Genomic DNA, 20,689 nt, shown 5'->3' on the forward strand with positions numbered 1-20,689 from the left:
ATAGGTATACTTGTGAAATTCTTTTCACTTATTCTTTAGGTTGTGGCTTTTTAGTTTGTTTTGAAATTGTTCTCTGAGGAAGGGGATGACAAATGTTGTTTGTCAGTCTAAATGTTAATTTTACTGGATGAAAATAAGCTTGAAAATAAATCTGGTTTCTCTTTAGAATGGGTTAATTTTTGTTGCAGTTGACGTGTGGTACTACTCTGTTCCTCAGTCCCAAAAAGAGCAATTGGCACTGTGTCGGCTCTTAAAAGAGAGATCAAGTGTTCTTGGAGCCAGCACATGGGACATTTGAAGCACAAGCAGCCTGTTTACTTCTCTCAAGAAAAGCCATAGCTCTTTAAAGTGCCTTCATGCTTAAATATCTTAAAAAGGCATATTTAAGATAAGTACCCTGATTAAGGGACCGCTCAGCCTCGGTTGTGAGAAAATGTACTGAGAAAATCTTTTTGATTTGAAAAATTGGGCTTTCAGCTGAACAAAAGGAAAAACAAACATTTGAGTGGGTGATTGCAAACTGTAAACACTTGTATCTGAAATTAAATTTCATTTTAGAGTAGAATTAAGTACAAATTAAGTTGGGCTTATTTGAGGGATCTGTTTATGTTTTGACAAATACACTTTCTTCTAACTTAAGATGCAGCATAGATCAAAACTTATAATACAAAGATTGTTCTTCTGATATGATTGTATTTCAGTAAAATAATTTTTTTGTTAATGGCCATGGGAATTTAATTATTAGAAGAACTTTGAGGTGATCCAATATGATTGCAAGGCAAACCTTTCTATATGAAGCACTCTGTAATTGCAGAGAGAGGCCCTTTAAGCCCTCCAATGATGGTAATTTTTTCAGTGCAAGGCAAAAATCCAAAGGCTGAGTATTGCGTAAGTTAAACCTTTTGTATAAAATAGATATTTTTTAAAATTAAATCCTCCACTTTATAAAGTATCAGTTGCATTCCAAAGCTGAAAATTATATTGTTTGTGATTATTCTGGTTTAATATTTGGTAATAAATAATAATATTAATGATAATAGTGATAATAAAAATAATATCAATTCAAAATTAATATTTAATATTTAATATTTAGTACTTTAGTAACTAATAAATATAGAAATCTGTCTTTGAATTGCATGAAGTAGTTCTAAAAGCAACACCTCTCAGTGTCAGTGAAGTGTTTGGGTTATTTTTTCTGCTGACTTTCTTTTGTTTGCTTTTTTAAATTGATGCATGGGAACAGATAACAGATTTCTATTAACTCCTGTATAATAAAACTTAAGTATGAAGAAAGAATGCCTTGGCTCATGTCTAGCTGTGGAAACTAGTCCTGTTAATTATGTGTCTGAGATTCCAGCTATGTCATGGTTGTTATCTTTGCACTTCCTGCTTTGTAAACTTATGCATTGCTTTATTTTGATTTTTAATTATTTTAGAATTTATATTAGAAAAACAGAATCATGCTAATCCAGCTGATATGAAATAATAAACCAAAAAAATTCTTTTTCTCTGAAAACCTTTGATTCCTCTCTTTTTCTAGATGTGCTTCCTTTACTTATGTGAGCCCTTTAATAAATTCTATAGCAACATGAAAGCTTAAATCGTTGATACATTAGAAGAAACAAAAATTACTCATATGCTTCCTCAATTTTTACTTGCATTGATACGATTTAAGTGTTGTTTAACAGTTTATGAAACCAGTCAGTGCATTTTTGTTATGGCTATTACAGTGGGAATTCCCTACCCTATTAAAGTTCAACTTTGAAAAAATGATTTCTGTATCCTTCTCTACCTTGTGTTCAATACATCAGGATTAATGAAATAGCTGCTATTAGTTAATGCCAAGGTCTGTGCAAGGCCACCGTGGTGATGGTTGATCATCATGCATGGTAGAATTTTGGAGCATTTGGCATGTACCTTGTAGAAGGGAAAGAGCACAGATTTAGCAATTTGATGTGGTGCAAGCTGAGCCATCAGATGTGTGTGAATCATGAGCCTTCAGTAATGAATGCAAATGAAAATGTACTATTTTTGACTTGGAATCCTGCTCTATAGTGCCTGCAGTTTGTGATCAGAGTGTACAGGACTAATACATTGTGTACTACTATCAGCTGAGTTTTCTTTGCAGTGTGCTTTCTGCTCTTGCAGTGCTTGAGTATTTTGTGTTCAGTAGTACTACCTATTTAGAATTTATCTGCAATGTGATTACCACCCCTTTGTTTTCTGTTCATCAAATTATGATTGTATGATATGGCAATTCCTTTTCCTCCACTGCTCTTTGTTTCGCTCAGACTTTCAGAAAGGAGGTTGGGAAATGTGGTAGCTTTATTTGTCACTGCACTGATATTAACATGGATGAATTAAAGGTGGATGATAAAAGAAAAAATGGAGATAATAAGTTGCTGGGATAGAAGAAATAAATTGAAGAGTCAAAAATATTCCAGCCTAGTTTTTGTGACTCCTTCCTGAATAAAAAAAGAGTTGATTTGCACACACAAGCCTTTTACTTTTTTGCACAAGTTAAAAGTTAAACTCTAAAGTTATTTTAGAGTTAAATTTGATATCTATGGCCTGATTATGTGCTGCCTTTATTTTGCTGAGGAGCTTTATATTCTGCAGTGAAAGTAAATAACATTCTGTCGTGTTGTTTTGTTTTTGTGTCCTCCCTCCCTGTAGACCCCTGCAGTTCACTCAGCCCGCCGTGCTTTACTGAGGAGGACAGGTTCAGCCTCGAAGCTCTCCGCATGATCCACAAGCAAATGGATGATGACAAAGATGGTGGCATCGAGGTAGATGAAAGTGATGAGGTAGGAGTCAAAAAACTTTACTTGTGCATGCATGAAGTCTTTTTCATTCTTTTGTTTTGTGTACCTGCTCTTTATCTTTCAGCATTTGAGTAGTTGTTGCTGTTCTTTTTAATTCAGCTCTTCGCTCAGACAAATACGGAAGGAAAGTCTAATTTCTGTATTTGTCTGAAATGGGACATTACTGTCCATTGTTCTAGCCTAAAGGAAAGTTTTGTATGACTATGTATAAAAGCTGCTACTTTTGTGATTGGTGTAGGAGGTGGGCAAAGGTGAAAGGTTCAGCTTGCAGTGAGACAGTGATGTGATCCATTGCTTGATGGTATGGTTTCTTCACTCTAAATTCTCATGGTCAAGGTATCACTGGGCTATCCTATTTACCTTAGATCTGTTGCAGGCAATTCATAGTGTAAAACAATACCTGCTACAGAGAGCAGTCTAGAAGAAAGATTTCTGGTTTGGTTTACATTTTACAGGCAAGTATGAAGAGCATCATGCATACTAATGGTAACTTAAGTCTTGGAACCTAAGGAAGTTTTTTGTGACTGAATAAGTTTGGTTGGGAGGCTCCTGGTGGTTGTGGCAAAGGACTTGCCCTTGCATTTACTGAACTTTACCATAGGGATTCTCAAAATTACAGGGTAGGAATGGAAATGTCTATGTAGTTTTGTTGCGTTTGTTTATTTTGCTTTCTGGCTTTTGTTAGGCACATACCTCAGAACCAAGGAGAGTGAAGATGTCCCCTAAAAATGGAGTATTGTCATGTGGTTCTGACACCAAATCTCATGGTAGATGAATGGGAGAAGAATCTAGCCCTGTTTTGTCATCCTTTTATACTACATCTAGGGGAAGATTGTTCTCTCTGAATGAGTTGTTATGAATTACTGTTGTCAAATTTAATGTGATGCTACTTGCTTTTCTGTCAGCCCATATGCAAATAGCATCAACATGCCCCATCCAACCTCACCCAGAGCTCTTCCAGGGATTGGGTCATCTACAATGTCTCTGCACAACCTGTCCCAGTGCCTTTCCACCCTTTGAGTAATGAATTTTTCCTGACATATAGTCTAAATCTCCCATGTTTTAGTTTAAACCATTCTCCCTTGTCCTGTTGCAATTTACCTGGGTACAAAGTTGCTCTCCCTCTATGTTATACCCCTCCTATATGTGCTGAAGATCTCAATAAGATACTCCTGGAACATTCTGCAGTCTGAACAGCCCATCTCTCAGCCTGTCTTAAGATAGGTGCTCCAGTGCTCTGATCATCTTGGTTGGCTGGACTTGTTCCAACAGGTCAATATCTTTCTTGTGCTGAGGACCTGGAAACAGCATCCAGGTGGGATCTGGAGAGCAGAGTAGAGGGGCAAAACCACCTCCCTTGATCTGCTGGCCACTTCTCTTTGAATGTAGCCCAGGATGTAGCTGACTTTCTGGCCTGTGAGTGCACACTGTTGGCTCATGTTCAGCTTTTTATCTACCAGCACCCCCAAGTCCTTCTTGGTAGGGTTGCTCTCAATGACTTCCCCCAGTCTACACTCATATCTCCAGTGCAGGTGCAATACCTTGCTCTTGGACTTCATAAGGTTCCTATGGGCCCACTTCTTAGGTTTGTCCAGATCCCTCTAGATGACATCTCTTCCTTCTCTTAGTTCAACTGTGCTGTTCAGCTTCATGTCATCTGCAAACTTGCTGAGAAGTGCACTTGATCTCCTGTCTGTGTTGCTGACAAAGAGCCCCTGTCCCAAGAGAGAGCTCTGAAGGGCACCGCTCATCACTGGCCTCCAACTGGACATAGAATGATTGCCAGCTATGTCCATTCAGGCAGTTCCTTATCCATCAAGTGATCCACCCTTCTAATCTCTCTCCAGTCTGAGGGTAAGGATGTTATGTGGCACTGTTTCAAGGGCCCTTCAGTGGTCCAGGTAGATGACATTTGTTTGGTTCTTCCCTCATCAACTGCTGCAATCAGCTCATCATAGAAGGCCAGCAGGTCAGTTGGACACTGTTTGCCCTGAGTAAAGCCAAGCTGGATCATCTCAAATCACTTCACTGTATGTGCTGTAGCATTGCTTCCATGAGGATCTGCTCCATCATCTTCCAAAACATAGAGGTGAGGCTCAGTGGTCTTTATATCCTCAGGTCTGCATTTGTTCTCTTTTTCAATAAGAGAGATGTTTCCTTTTTCCCAGTCACCAGGGACTTTACCTGACTGCCATGACTTTTCAAAAATAGTGCATATAGCCTGCCTTTGTTCTTGCAGAATGTTTGGGACAGGCACAGTTCAGTCTGCAAACTGAAGCATGAGTGATGGAGTGTGAGCTTTCTGAGGAACTTCTGAGTACTTGGATTGTCTCTCTTGACTTGTACTGCATTTTTTTATACATTGAAGTTGAGAAAGTTAAAAGAAAATACTGAAAACATTTCGACATTGGAAACATTTTGTTAGTATTCAGAAGATTTGCCCTTGTTTCCAGTGGACCATCTTTATATCTGACCTTAAGTTTCTTCCTGTTCCAGAGAAAGCAACAGAAGCTACCCTAAAATGAAATTATAATAGTTGATGAGGCATGCTGTTCAGCTGGAGTAATTAGAGATGAGTGAAACTATATGTTCAAACTACACATTGTGCATAAAATAACATGACTTAATTTTAGCCCTTGTTTCTGCTAGTTAATTTTTAATTATTGAAGAAATATTTAGTAACCCATTTCCTGCAAAGTAGCTCTTTTCTACATATAATTTCCATGCAAATTAGGGATGAATATGTATTTGCATAGAGTGCTTTCTTCTAAGACATTAAATGCAAACCCGAAATTAATGAGAAATGCAGTTTAATTGCAAGTTCAACTAGTAACTTCTGTTTTTCTTGTAGTACAGAAGTACTAAATCATTGTCTTAAAAGATCTGCATTTACCCAACACAGTTACATAGTTACCTGATTACAGTAGGTTAGAATATGTACTAAATATGTCCTAATTATATTTCAGAACCAGATTTTTTATTTTTTTTTAATTCTGTCACAGTGGATAATGCTGCTTAACTTGATTAAGAATGAGGACTGATAATTAAAAAACCCACTTTATTAGAAGTAAAGCTTGCATGAAATACAGGGATTTTACTTAACAGCAGGGAATGGCTTTTCTGTTTTATGCTGCATGGATTTTACTTGCAAGGCTCCTGAAGAGCAGCATATTGAGTATGTTGATTAGATGTTCATTAGCTTTTTACTTGGCAGGAAGAATGTGACAAAGTAGAATAACTTTCTGCTGTTTCACCAGCACTACAACAATGTTACAAGGGTATATTTACACCAAGGAAGGAAGTTCTTGTAAATAAGCTATTTTGAGACAGGAAGGTAAAAAAGGCTAAAGATGTTGAACTATTTATTTTAACTATTTTAATTTGCTAATCCAGTTAACTCCCAACAGTGATTCCAGACATTTCATCTGCACACACTTTGGTTTTCCTTATGTTTTCATGCCCTGTTTTAGGTTGTAGCTTTTTTTACCTCTGTCAAATGAAGGCACATCTAAAATCATTCTGTAAAGGAGTTTTTCTAGGATATTAGAAAATTTGAATGAAGATATTTCTTATTTCCTCAAAAATTGTCTGATACTGAGGACCTTTGGGCATATTTTGTATGGACGGGCAAGAAACTTATATTTGACCTTGATAGAGCTGATTGAGGAAACCTGATCTAAATTTTTAGCATGGGATTTAAAGTCAGCAAAATGTGAGGGATTTTGTTAAATTGTTCTAAGGAAATTAGAGGGGCTCTAGTCTAAGCATGGAGTAGTTACTTTTTCCTTATTATTTGGTATGGTACAGCAAAGAACAGGAAAAAGGAAGGAAAAGCCCCTTTATACTTATTATGAGGGCAGGCTAACATGAATTTTCCTATCAGACCTACTGCTGATATTATTTCTTTATGTGCCAAAGATTGCAATTGTTTAAGCTGGTTTCAAGAGGCTGTAAATAGATAAATGAAAGGGAGAACTGAGGTTTTAGTCATGTGTTGTGGGAGGCTATCTGCCTCAGGAAGCATCTGTTGCACCATGGGAACATGTTTTGTTTTAATGATGAGACACAAGCAATAAAACAGACTTATCATAGGTTCAGTATTTACATAGGTTTTTCCTGTTTCAAAAGAATTTCCCTAAGTAGATCCTATATAAAGTCATTTCCTCAAGGAATCTCTCTGTAGAAGTATTAGTATCCTGGTGTGTGTCTAATGTCTCACCAAGCTAAAGGCACAAATGTAGAGTTTTGCATGGGATCTCTAAATAGATCATATTTTGCTCAAGTTTTTTTAAGGAATTAAGTGAATTAGTTACTTTATTAAAACACCAGAAACTGAACAAACCCTGTAGAAAACCTCCAACACCCTTCCCCCCAAAAAAATAATTTAAAAAAGGATTTAAAAATACAGCCAGGAGAAGAAGAGACTGCAGCATTGGTTAGCTTTTAGCAGGATGATAAAAGAAGTTGGAACCTCAGAGATGATATGCCTAAGTGATTGACTTAAAAATATCTGGAGGCAAGAATCAAATAGAATCTTAACTTTTGTGGCCTAAACCAGGGAAGATGATTCTCTTTTATACAGTGATTAAAGCAGGAAAAGTAGCTACCATGGTAGCTACTATTTTATGGTATATGGAATGGTAATACTATTTTGCACTTTGCTTGTAGTAAGTTTGACAGGGATAGGCTCCATTTTGTTCTCTGGAAGTGTACTCTCAGCAAGATGTTAAATGTCTTTTCAAGTTCTCTTAGTATTTTATTTTGGTTTTGTCTTGTAATTTATGTAATACAACTCCTTAAACTGGAGTTCATATTTCTGCAAACAATTTAATATTTTGGTGTCAGCTGTTTAGACAAAATTCTGCATGTGGAAAAACACGTGCTGCAGTGGTTCAGCAACTGAAGACATTGCAACTGTTTGCTCATCACACTGGGATGGCTCCTGAGTGTGTTTTACATCTCGCTGTGCAAGAGATTCTGTTACAAACATTGATCTTTCAAACAAGGATTTTGAGCTTCCCAACCACTGCAGCAAACCTTTGCCCCCAAAGCTATTGGGTTACTTTGCATTCCCTAATTTGTTGTGGCTCTCTTAATAGAGGTATTTTTTGAATTAATTTTTTTGCATTCAACTGCCAATGTATTTGTCCCCAGGCTGAGTGTGTTTTAGTCTCCTGAAGTTTTGTAAGCAGCTCTGAACGTGTTTGGACAATTTGTTTTTGCAGAGCAGGGTAAGGAGCCAGGTCTTGTGTGAAAACATTGATGGTGTTAGTTCCCAGCTCCTGTGCAAAGAAGCCCTATAGAGAGGCAGCACGTGTTATCCTGGGTACAGCTGCATAAAACCCGGTCCAACGTGGTTTGGACTAAGACCTACCTCACGCCTTGCCTCCTTGGATGAGCTTAAGCTAATATGTAGCTGTCTGCACCTCTTTATTTAGTCCTGCTACAATGAAATGATCCCTTGGAAATTCTATCTTGGCTTCAGAGATTGCAAAGTTTACTTTGCAGTAGATAGCTACAGTTTTGTTTTGAGCTGCAGTAGCTTTTTTGTAGCTTTTGAATGTGTAGGTTACTTAAGATGTGCTTGGTAACACTTTCCTGGTTGCGTTCTACATTTTTCTGGTAATGTTTTATTATTAATTGTTAATATTATTGAATATGTTTTCTTATTTTACTTTATAGCATCTTTAGAAGCCATTTCTGTAGGATAGGCAGTCATACCTGAATCATAGTATGTTGCCTTTTAAAAGCACATCTGCCATCATATTTTGTATGTGTGACGTTGCAATAGCTGCAGCAAATCCTGTAGCAAATAGATGGGAGGAAATGTACTAAAAGGCTGAAATTGTAACTTTTGCAGGTCTTCCCTTTGAAGCAATAAACCCAAAGGAAATAACACTGTTTGAGGAATAGATACTCAAGGGTGAGAGTGATACCTGGCCAGGAGATGTTACTAATTTCTCTTAAAGTAAACCTGTCAGTTAGGAGGTCTATTTTAAGTTGATGAGACTGAAAATCATAAACTTGAGCCTTCACTCAGAGCAAAATATAAACAGCTTGAGAGTGCTTCCTGCTGCAGTTAGAGAGTGTGGTTCATTTTACTTTTCCAGGGCATTCTTGGAAGAATGCAATTGCTTTTTTGTCCTGCAAGCCTGTCTTGCAGCATTGATATTTTAACTTATTTTCTTTTTCCTTTTTTTGTGGTCTTGCTTCAGATAGGTCTTTGCTTATTAGTTGACTGGATTTTGGTGAAAATAGCACTACTAAAGGCTTTCTGGAGTGGAAGGAAGGTGGCTGTGTACCTGATCATGGCATTTCCCCAGAGCTCCACTGGTCCTGTCCCCTCCAGGCAGGAGAAATTTTCCTTTGGAGTTCTTACACTGCATAACCTTGCACTCTGGGATGTCAGTCTTTGTAGAGGTGCAGCTGTTATGGCACTTCTGGGATCAAAACTCTAGTTTCAAGTCTAGGTGTTGTTTTTTTTAATTCTATACTTGTTTTTGAAGCAACTGCTTTGCCCAATGCAGTTTGGTTTTTTTTTGTTTTTTTTCTTTATTTTTGTTTCATACAGAGTTTTTAAGTAACTTCTGCTCTCTTGGTTTCAATTTTGTAGTCTTAAAAGGACTTCTCCTTCCTGAGTAATTATGTTGGCTAAGATAGTACTTAGATGTGTTTTTCTTAGAGCTTATTCTTTTAACCTCCCTATTTAGAGTTATTTTTCTAACCTTTTCTTTGTATGCTTAATGACCAGAGCAACAGAAGAGAGATTAACTGCCATGACAAGGAACAGAAAAATCCTCTTTTTAACTAGAGTTGTTCTGTTTCTGTCTTTCTTCAGTTTAGGTCTCAGTTCTTTTTCTTAAAGAAGCACTTCCATATTAGGCCACTGTTGAAACAAAGATCTTTTATGCAAAAGAAAGATGTTTGATGTTGCTATATACCTCTTAGTGAATGAGTTCGTGAATGCACTTATTCTTTGAAACACAGTGACCTCTTTCCGGATACTGCACTGTAACTTTGGCGTTGTGACCTTGCGGTGTCAGAGAACCTTTTTGAGGAAATCATCGTGTTGTTTTCACGGGATCTGGGAACAGTATGGGTAGGGCAGAGCAGAAGAAGAGGGGCTTTTCGCTGGGAAGAATTTCTCGTAGATTTACTATCCGTGCCCCGAGTAGTAACTGTACAGGTTACTAACTGCAAGCTGCTTTCCGTTGCTGTGGGGACACTCCCTTTTAAAAAGGGACATAGTCAAATATTCTGGTCGGTGTCTCGGTGTAAGCCAGGTGCCCTCTCAGCCCTTCCCGCTCCCGGGAAATCCCGTCGGGCGCGCCCGGGTCCCGTTGCCGTTTTGCGGGTCCCGTTTTGCGGGTCCCGTTTTGCGGGTCCCGTTTTGCGGGTCCCGTTTTGCGCGGCCGTGGCGCGGGGCCCGTGGCGCCCTCTGCGGGCGGCGCGGCGGAGCTGCAGGAGGAGCTCGGGCGCGCTCCTGTCGGCAGGGCCGCTGGGACGGGACAGGTGTCACTCCTTGGAGCTCTTGCCTTTCGGCTGGCATCGCCCTTCTCTTCTTACTTCTAACAATGTCATAGCATTGTTACCAGCAATTCAGATTTTCCTTGACAGCACCTGTAACTGAACAAAAGTTCTCATCCTTTGATATTTTACAGCCTTTACCTTTACAGCCTGGCAAGTGTCAGTAAAGGTAGCGAGTTTATACAAATAAAAGTAATCTCGAGTTTTAGCTGAGAAGATGCAAAATTGGCCCCAACAAAATTGGCTTAGGGACATCAGTGGATAATAATTATTTTGTTTGTTTTTTTATTGTTTAGTTCCTGCTCTTCCGTTTAATCTTTAATAAACATGGAGTGGGAATGAACATGACAATACATCTTCCATTGCATGACAATCGTAGAATTTGCCAGCTTCATACCAGCTTATTGCTAAGACAGGAAGTATTCAGAGTTCCCACTTGGATGGTGGAATATGCAACAGATACTTTTACTTTTGCATACAGTTACAGCATACATTTCTGTGCTTATTAAACCTTTTTGCTGTTGCTGATCCATGGTTTTTCAGTAATTGCATTTGCCCCAACAGGCTGCTATTTTCAGTTCTCATATGTTTCATAAGTTTCTTATGTATTTGCATGTGTGTGCATATATATATTTATAGATCTCAATTTATGCCATTGTTAGACACATGAGGAAGAGGAGTTAAAAATGCTTATGCAGTTTGTGCGGGCTAAATTGAGCTATTTTACGAGTCAAAAGGCTTTACAAAGCTAGTGTCTGACAATCAGAAAAAGTTTTGAAGTAATAGATAAATATGAGAGGATTTACATCCAATTGATTGGATACCATGGCTCTGTGTTTATTTAAGGAGGACAACTAGTATTTTGGCCTGAGTCTATCAAGGAGAAACTTGAATCCATTCATAGTTTAAGATTCCCTTACATTCAAGTAAAAAGATTTTAGTTAGGAAGAATTGGTAAGTGTTAGCTTTTGCTTGTGTATTTGTGCTATTGTATTCTGTTTCTTTTTATTAAGGGTTAATTTTACTGTTTAAGGTTGGCTACTTTTCAGTACCTCCTGCAGTTTCTGAATGGTATAATCTCTGGATTTGTTAGAAATGGAGCCTTTGCAGGATGCTCTGCACTTAAAATATTACTTGGACTGAATTTTAAGAATTGAGCTCTTCTGCAGTGCATCACTAGCTTGGCTCTCTTCCTCACCTCTCTTGAAGTGGTGATGACATGATCAGCCATATAAAAGGCTGGTTTTTGACTTAGCTATCAGGACTATCTGTAGCTGGTTTTGTTTGAGCTGCTTTATCCTTCATGAACTGAAGAAAGCAAGCTATCTACTGTGGTGGAAGATGACTTAATTTTCCGTACTGTTGGTACCAGACAGTAGTTTTCTGATACTAATACTTAGGTACCAATCACTCACAGGGTCTGTTCATACAATGCTTTCAGGGACTGATACTTCTGAAAGATTTCTGCTATTAATTGGAGGTCATTTGCCAACCAATATTCCAACATTTCTAGGCCTTAATGAAATAAAAAAACAGAATGAATTTTACAGTTTCATGGCTTTTCTTGGGTATGTGTTTGGAGAACTGTTTGTAGCAACTTGCAGAATACTGAAACAACACTGCCGTCATAAAATTGTATCATAGAATCATGTGATGGTTTGAGTTGGAAGAGACCTTAAAGACCATTTAATTCCAACTTCCCTGTTGTAGGCAGGGACATCTTCCACTAGATCAGATTGCTCAGAGCCCCATCCAACCTGGCCTTGAATGCTGCCAGGGATAGGGCATTTACAGCTTTTCTGCACAACCTGTGCCAGTGCCTCACCACCCACTCTGTATGTCATGACTGCATGATTTTCCTTTTCATAATGTTTGCTAAAAGGCTTCCTATTAATTACTGAAAATGAAGCAGCTTTATGTAATGCTTCTGTGCTTGGTGTATAACCACTGAGGAATGATTAGCAAGCAGAAAATTGGCCCTCAGATGACTTCTGTTTTTTTTTAATTTGATGAATAGAAGTCAAATTTTTGTTGTCTAATCAAAATACTTTAATGCTACTTAGTAAATAGCTTACACTCATCCCTCAGGCAGTTTCATTTAACTGGTATGGCAGGATTGAGGCATTACTCATCCAAAAATGACTGGCACACTTTCAAATCTTACATGACCTTATTTTTAAGGAGGAGAAGTTGGTTAAATGTTGTCAGGATGGAGAAGTGTGCAATATGACTGTGTGGTGTATTTCTCTAATCACCATAAATCTGAGGCATACTAATAATGTTAAACTTGGTACACTAGGAACTGCACCATCAGTTTTTCCAGGATTTTATTATTGGGAAAAACAAATCTTGTAAGAGTGTTTGTTGTAGAAAACACAGATCAATTCTCTGCTGCATGCATGGGGAAGAGATAAGAAATACTCGACCTGATTTCTGTGTAATTTCTCTTCAGAAACTGTCATTTAGGCATTTAAGGTGATGTTTTTCCCTTTTCTTCAGTTTCTAAGGGAAGATATGCAATACAAGGATGCCTCAAATAAACACAGTCACCTGCACAGAGAAGACAAGCATATCACCATTGAGGATCTGTGGAAACGCTGGAAAACGTCTGAAGGTAGGTAAAGAAGCATAGCTGGAAAGGATCATGGCTACTGACATAGTTATAATTCAACAATTTTTCCACCATAGTTATAATTCAACAATTTTTCCACCAGGTACAGAGTAGTGAATCAATGACCTCTTGAAGCATTCTTCATCAATCTGTTTTGACACTGTTATTTATAGGCACACATAAACCTGACTAAGAACTCATTCAGTCCAGCTAGAGGTAATTTCCTCGTATTGTGAGTAAACTAAGGTAGCTTACATTAGGTTCTAATTTATCAAGGCGATTGGTGCAAGTGCTGAACTCCAGATTAACATGTTTTTAATTTAATAACATTAAGGGTTTCTCTCAAGCTATTTTAAAATACGTTTTATATAGTATTTTATATAGTATTAAATGGAAAATTCAATGCACTTTCACTTTAAATTTCATTTGAGCTACAAAGATCTAGAATTCTTAGTCCAAAGCATTTTTGAGAAGAGTTTTGAAAATCTTCTTTAATTTGGGATACAGTAAAATGTACCAGCTACCCAACACCACCTGCCCTCCCTCGCTTTGATTTAAATGAAATAAGTAAATTGAGCCAACTGTTCCAAGTATCAAAGGACAGTATTTAATCAACAGTAGAATGTTCATTGCCAAATATGTCCAAGGATATAGTGATTAAAAAAGAGATCTGGAATGTTAGAATTGTTAGGTGAAAAATACCTAGCTTCCTCACCCCTTCCCCATCCCAGCCCTCATTCTGAAGGTGTGCTGTGCTGGTTGTGGCCAGGACAGGATTCATTTCCAGCAGTACTCACGAGGGGCCATAGCTAAGGCTGAGTGTTATCCTATACCACCTCACATCAGTGCTGGGAGCCTGGGAATGGGAGTCTCTCTTCTGGGGAGAAGGGGTTCATTCTGGTTGAGAAACATGGGAACAAACCAATCTGGTATTTGTTTATTGTCAGGGGCTTGCCATGGGAGTAGTTTATTTTTCTTATACCTTTTGTTATTGTATTGTTGCTCTTATTGTTCATTTTCTTATCACTTCGCTGTTTCCAGTAAATTGTTCCTGTCTCACCCTGTGATCTTTGCCCTTTGTGCCTCCAGTTTGAGAGGGAGGGGAAGCCACACACATGTTTTTTGGAAGGACTACTAAATTTGAGAATACCATTCCTAAACCACTACATGTTCTAGTGGTGAACACAGAGACTAAACCTTGGTATGGGCCAAACAACTGAAAGTAAGAACAGGAGGGGAATGAAACCAGGAATAGGGCATTGGTTCATTCTGCTAATGCAGCAAGTCACTTAAGTGCATTCTGAGGTAAGGCTTGAAGTGTTTAGTATGTAGTAAATATCTGCTTTAGCCAGTAACTTTTAGCTTCAAGTATTCTTTAAATACTTACTCACTGAAGATCCCATTCCCTGAAAGTATTGCAACTAAATTATCGGAAAAAATTATCTCCTCAAAACTGTTGGTCTAAGTCATGAGTAACTCTTAAAAAATTTAAGCTGTAGTGATTCTAGAAGTATAGTTTGTCTGTTGTGCATATCTTTATTCCAGTTTTCTTGAATGTATTGAGCAGGGTGAGTAAGACTCAAAAGACTTGGAGAGGAATGCATCATCTGAGTTAATGTCTGTTTGTGTAGTGGCTGTATTTGTATATCCTGCTGAGAGAACTAAATTTGCACCACGGAGATACCTTCAGAATGAGACTCCTGAGCAGTGTTAATAGTGGTCTGCTGATTGTTAGAAAGCATGAAGCCTCTCAGAAAATGAACTCCTTTAATTTGGTTTTAGGTAACGTACAGAATATTGCCATTCCTTTCTGTATGTTTTAGGAATTCTAGATTTGTTTGTTTCTTATGTGCCATTAATTTATAGCAATTTGACAACATTAAACAAGAGGATGGAAGATAGTGTAAATGACAGTATCAGTAATTTGAGACTTTTAAACAGTCTGTTGGGGTATTTGTATGAGAATTATAAACTCTAGTACTCTTGACAATATATACAGAAACATCATCTTGATCTACTGCTGAGTAGCATTTGCCCATTCTTTGCCATAAAGCTTGCTTTATGTGAATGCTTGTCTTCAATATTTGCCAAATAGCTTAAAGATGTTCTTTGTTTAACATATTGGTGGTGCAAGACAGATAAGATTTGAGGGAAGAAAGCAAAAAAATGTTTGGTGTCTCCTTTTAGGATTTAGGAAAATAGAGGTTGCTTTTAAATAATTGAGAAGGATTTTATTCACTGAAGGTAACACTGAGGATTGGCTGCATTCAAAGCTCAAAAAATCGCCTAATAAAAGAGGGGTCTTTAGAATACTGTTTTTTAATATTTCTGGCACTGGTCAGGTTTTTTATGTCCTTGATTGCTGCAGAACCTTTAAGGCACAGTAGATTAAAGGAAGTTCAAGGCTGTTAAAGGTTTTACCTGCATGGAAGGAATCATATCATAGCTTGAATCAGCATCTAGCCTATTGTTGCTGTGTTGCCACTCAGTTTAAAGGACTACTTTGGTACAAAACAAGAATATAATTTAATTTAGTTTAGTTAGAATGTGCTTTTTGTGACCTTTGAATTTTTTAATCTGAAAATCTAATTCTACAGAGTGCTCTGTTTAGAGGAATGACTATGAACCATCATAGCTATTTAAACATAGAAGATGCTCCTCTCTGAAAGTGTTCTGACCTCTGTTATTGTCTGTTACTGTTCTTTATATGTAAATGCCAGTATATGCTTGTTGTGTGGCATTCTTTGACTGTCTCCTAACTAAGCAGTAATTATACATGTACTACAGAGTCTTTCAGCTATACAAAAGTAGCAAACTTACTAGCTTCTGTTAGGTTAATATCAAAGGAGCATCTTCTGTATTTTTTCTGCAAGGGCCTTGAAGAGGTAGTATTTTGAGTGTGGAAAAGGGGACAGATGAACATTTGATTTGATGTCTGCATACCAGTCTTTGTACAATTATCTTCAGAAGTTCCCTCACTCAATGGCACCTGCCTTCTCTTTTTGGCTGTGGTCATGTGAATTTGCTGTCTGAAGAGTGGGGTGTAGGTGTTCAGTCTCAGTAGCAAGGGGCTGTAAAATCAGTCCAGGGCCTTCATCTGGGTAGTTCTGGCCTGTCTCAGTGAGTGGGGTTGGATTCTGCATTCTTAGTGATGTAGCATTGTCCCTTGGGACAAGTCAAACTTGGAGTTCATGAATGCTTGGCTATTGTCAGACTAATTTGAAACTTATCAAAGCATAGTTGTTACAAACAGCCTTTAAAAAAAGTAGATTTTTTTTTTTAACCTTTATGACATATTTGAGCTTTTAGATTATATATATATATATATATATATATATATATAAAATATATATAGTATATATATTTATTTATGTATATATAGTATATATATTTATATATATATATACTTCTGTAGACAGCCTTTTAATACAAAAAAACCCCTTCTCCTTGCCTTGTATGTGTACTTTTTTTTCCCCTTTAATTCTCTCTCCCTCTTTGTGGAAAATAGGATGTGGACTAAAGTGTTAGTACATTACTTACTAGAATAAAAAGATACAAAAATGGCTATATTTGCATGTGTGATCACCTGTTGTATTCTGATTTACTGCTGCCCAAGTATTCTTGCTGCAGCTGGGATTGAACTGCATACCACAAACATGTTGTGGCTGCCTTGCTCTCTAATCATTTGCTATCTCAGGTTTTAAATATCTGGAGGTTGGAAATGCATGCAAGCAGGGCTTGGCTAAGGATTAGTTACATAATGCTGCATAGTGCTGATGTTACTGCTGTAAGTCCTAAGAAATAAGTTTTGAATCCTTTTGTGTGATATGATAAATTTAATACAAAAAACTGGTAAATACCCTGACTTTCTAATTAATGTGGGTTAACAATGAGAAACTTAAATACAGGGCCAGTTTAAAGCTACTTTTGCTGTCTTCACCTTCAGGTGTGTTGATACAACAGTTGAAAAGAAGTAAAAAAAAAAAAAAACCAAAAAAACCCTTCAAAACTCGAAACTGTGGTCTGAAGTAAAATAGCTGGTGGAATTCCAGAGACTGAGTGCTGCTCTGGGGTGTGAACACTGTGCCTTCTATACCTGCCTGCCCAAAGCATGGTGCTGACAGCCTCTCTCTGAAGGCATCTCTTTGTGTGAGAGAGAAGGATGTTGTAATTACTCTGTAATGCTGTATGCATTTAACTTGCAGTAATTGTGACTTGCTACTCTGCTGTCTGAAGTACTGCTTTCTTTTTTGGTGATTAAATTAAGAAAAAATTACAAGTTCAGCCAGTTAGTGGGAGTTGGTTCATTCTAATTTGCAGTGCTGATCAAGATGAGTTTCAGCTGGCCTGCTTGCCCTTCAGTACACCTGGTGTGTGTCACACTTGCCTTGTGTCATGTTTCAGTGGACTGTAAGTGCTTCTTGTGGAGAAGGGCCAGTTTGCTTTTCAGTGCTTGATGCTGTTGTAGAACAAACATGTATGTCATAAAGTTTCACTGGAGACAAGTCAAGTAATGCTCCTTACCAAGCTGTGGCATATGGAAGATATCAACAAAAAGGAACAGTCTGAATGTTTTCACTGATTGATAGAATAGGAAAGGAAGAACAGTGTAGTTTAGAGTCTGAATCCACCTGGAAAACTTGGAAATTTGGGGGCACTGGTACTGAACATCTGTGAATGAAGAATTAGTTTACATAATAAATCTAAATTTCTTGTACAATATGTATGTGAGAAGAGAGTCAATTTTTGACATCCCAGAATAAGAGATGACAGTATATAGTCATACCTTAAATGGTTGAGTGGTGAGTTAAATCAGTCAAAATAAAGAAGTAATTGATATTATTTTTTAATAAATGAGTAACAGTACAAGAATACAGAAAGTCCAAGTTTCAGTTCTAGTGTAGGACAGACTGTGGTTGCTTCTTTTTGCAGTTTCTGTACTATGGAGGCATCTGATACAGTGATAGATAATGAATAATAAAATGTTTTTTTCCAGAATATAACTGATTTGTCTGGGAAAATTTCCTTGATAATATATGAAGAAAACATCACACCAGTCTAAGCAGTGCAACAGGTGTGATTTTCTCTATGGTAAATCAGTTAAATGTACACCTCATTTATTTCAGGGTAATATGTTTAATATTACTACTGGATTATAGAAACCTATAAATTTATGTAAAATTTGGCAGAGTGTCTACAAAATTCTTTCAGCAGTAGAAGTGAAAAGTCTCAATGATATTTTTAACCTTTCCTCCCCCAACTTTTAAACTCAGTCAGTAGTGTAGCTTCTGAAATTGAATGTTCTGCACTGTCAGTGATAGTCTGTAGTGTTTAGTAGCTATTTTAAGTGGTTTTTTTTCTCGTGTCACAACAAAACAATGCTTTTACTTTGGATCAGTCCATTGACATATTTCTAGAATGCAGCTGATATTTTTCTGGATGATTTTACCACTCTTTTGAGACTTGAAATGACCAGTCAAATTACTTTGCACAATTTCTATATTTGATTGCTTATTATTCACAAAACAGTTAAGAATCTTTGCAGTGGGAAAGCTACCTGTTTATAAATGGAGCCCAGATATTTACCATAAAATCTTAGAGTAATATGACAAAACTGAGTCTGTTTCAAATCAATGCTTAACTGTAGCTCACAAGGAGAGAAACAAACAGGACAGCATACTGGGAAGGTTGTGGAGCCATTCATATGGGTAGATAACAAGAGGTTTGCACTGTGAATTTGTTTCTTGAAGCCATAAGTGAGTCTGTGAAATGAGTTCTGTCTTTGCCTATCTGGAATGATAATAATCTAAAATGTTTAAGCTTATTTTGCAGCTGTGCTAGTGTAGACAAGAGACCTAGAAGTCCTTATTTCAGTTACAGTGTGAACTGAAATATGAATTTGAACTCATAAAAATTTCCATTGCCTGCAGCTTTACCTGTCAAGCTTTCAGCAGCGCTTTCTAAAGGATTATTTTCAAAAGTCACCACTGAGAATGTGTCCTGGTGGTAATCTCTGCCCAGCACTGTCACATGCAAGTAGATCTAGGTAGAGAAATGTTAAAACCCCTCCCCCAGTTTTTCATGTGAATAGATGTCTGTCTAGAAGGAGGCTGTCCCTGCTTCTTTCATATGCAGACAGACTTTTGCAGACTTAAAAATGGAGCAAACAATTTTCCTTCAATTTTGTCAGTGTGAAGCTGTAAACTGTAGCAGTTGGTCTATAAGGGACAAAAATGTGATTTTTTTTTTCTTATAATATCTGTGGGTAGTATGTTCTTAGCATATTTGTAGCTACAAGTGTTTATGTAGAGTGTTTCTGTTATTAAGGAAAATTGTTAATTATTCTCTACATATTTAAAGTAATTTTTCTTCAAGTACTTCTGCATGTAATTCTACTTTTCTTGGGAATGTTTGAGAGAGATTTAATAGTTTGCTTGTTAAATTTCTTTTGTCTTTTGGTGTTTTGTTTCAGTCTCCTTCTCTTGTCAGCTCCCATTATGTGGTTAGTAGGCATAAGCCTCTAAGAAAATTGTTGTCAAACCAAGTTCTTAAGACATTGTCCTGGGGTAGATCTTGGTACACTGCCTCAAATGGTTGCAGCACCAGCTGATGTGTGCTTAGTTCTGCAAGGGTAGCAAGGACAAAGGGGTTGAGGCTAGAATTGGTTTAAGTAGATGAAAGTCACAAGATGCTGTCCTGATTTAAACTAAAGCAGAAAACTAAATTTTTCTGTGAAAGTTTTAATAAAGAAATACTGCTATTGGTTCCATGGCTGTATATTTATCATTTGCCTAAGCTTTCATGGGGAGCATGTAATGAAAAAGGCAAGATGCCAGAAACACCTTGGTAATGCTAATTTTTCTGAAATTATATTTGGCTAAACTCTCTGTTATTGTAACCTTTATATCTTGTCTTCTAAGCTGTTGATTTTTACTAAAAAACCTAAGGTATTTGATTTTCTTTCAGTTCATAACTGGACTCAAGAGGACACTCTTCAGTGGCTCTCAGACTTTGTTGAATTGCCCCAATATGAAAAGAATTTTAGAGACAGCAATGTTAATGGAACAACACTGCCCAGGTGAATATATCTTCTGGATTAGTTTCAAATAATTCCCCATGGGTTGCTGCATTAGTCTGTATGGTAGGAACTACTATGTGAACCTAAGGTCTAACAAGATACAGTCAAATGCAAGGAAAGAGATGTGTCCTTGCAGTTTTGAAGAGGTGGCTGCATTTTTTTTTCCTGCCAGAATATTTCAAAATATAACTTTCATGAAAGTTTTATTTCTTTCTGTGGAAGCCCTTATCAAAGGTCACATAATTCTATGTGGTAGCAAACTATCTTTTGAACATCTTCTGATCTATTGTATGGGTATATGCAACAACATAACTGTAAAATAACTTACCTGGAGAGTAAATAGCACACCTGAGAACTGCTAAACACTGAGTATATTTAGGAGTTGCTGTCACAAGTCTGTAAATAGACCTTTCACTATGCTAAATAGATTTATTTAATGATCTTTTTCCAGAAAGAAAAGAATAGTTAAATGATTTTATTTTCTTCTTCTTTATTTTTTGTTTGGTTTTTTTTGTTTGTTTTTTTTTTGTTTTTTTCTTTTGCCTCATGCTAGTAAGCATTTATATAGCATTACTGTTGTATATTTCTCACTCTTATAATCTATATAAATATGGGAAATGCTATTGATGACTTTTTTTTTTTTCTTTT

At 37.1% G+C, this 20,689-nt stretch overlaps 1 protein-coding gene across 2 annotated transcripts in view; it reads left to right on the top strand.

Moving 5' to 3' along the window:
- Positions 1-20,689, top strand: part of STIM2 (stromal interaction molecule 2) — a 64,878-nt gene that overhangs the window by 32,637 nt on the left and 11,552 nt on the right. For both annotated transcript variants that reach the window (XM_079305900.1, XM_079305899.1), the window contains exons 2-4: positions 2,677-2,807; positions 12,852-12,966; positions 19,930-20,041. In XM_079305900.1, coding sequence (XP_079162026.1) covers positions 2,677-2,807; positions 12,852-12,966; positions 19,930-20,041 — 358 coding nt within the window. The remainder of the gene's footprint in view (positions 1-2,676; positions 2,808-12,851; positions 12,967-19,929; positions 20,042-20,689) is intronic.

This window comes from Erithacus rubecula (assembly GCF_903797595.1).
Source record: "Erithacus rubecula genome assembly, chromosome: 5".
Classification (NCBI taxonomy): domain Eukaryota; kingdom Metazoa; phylum Chordata; class Aves; order Passeriformes; family Muscicapidae; genus Erithacus; species Erithacus rubecula.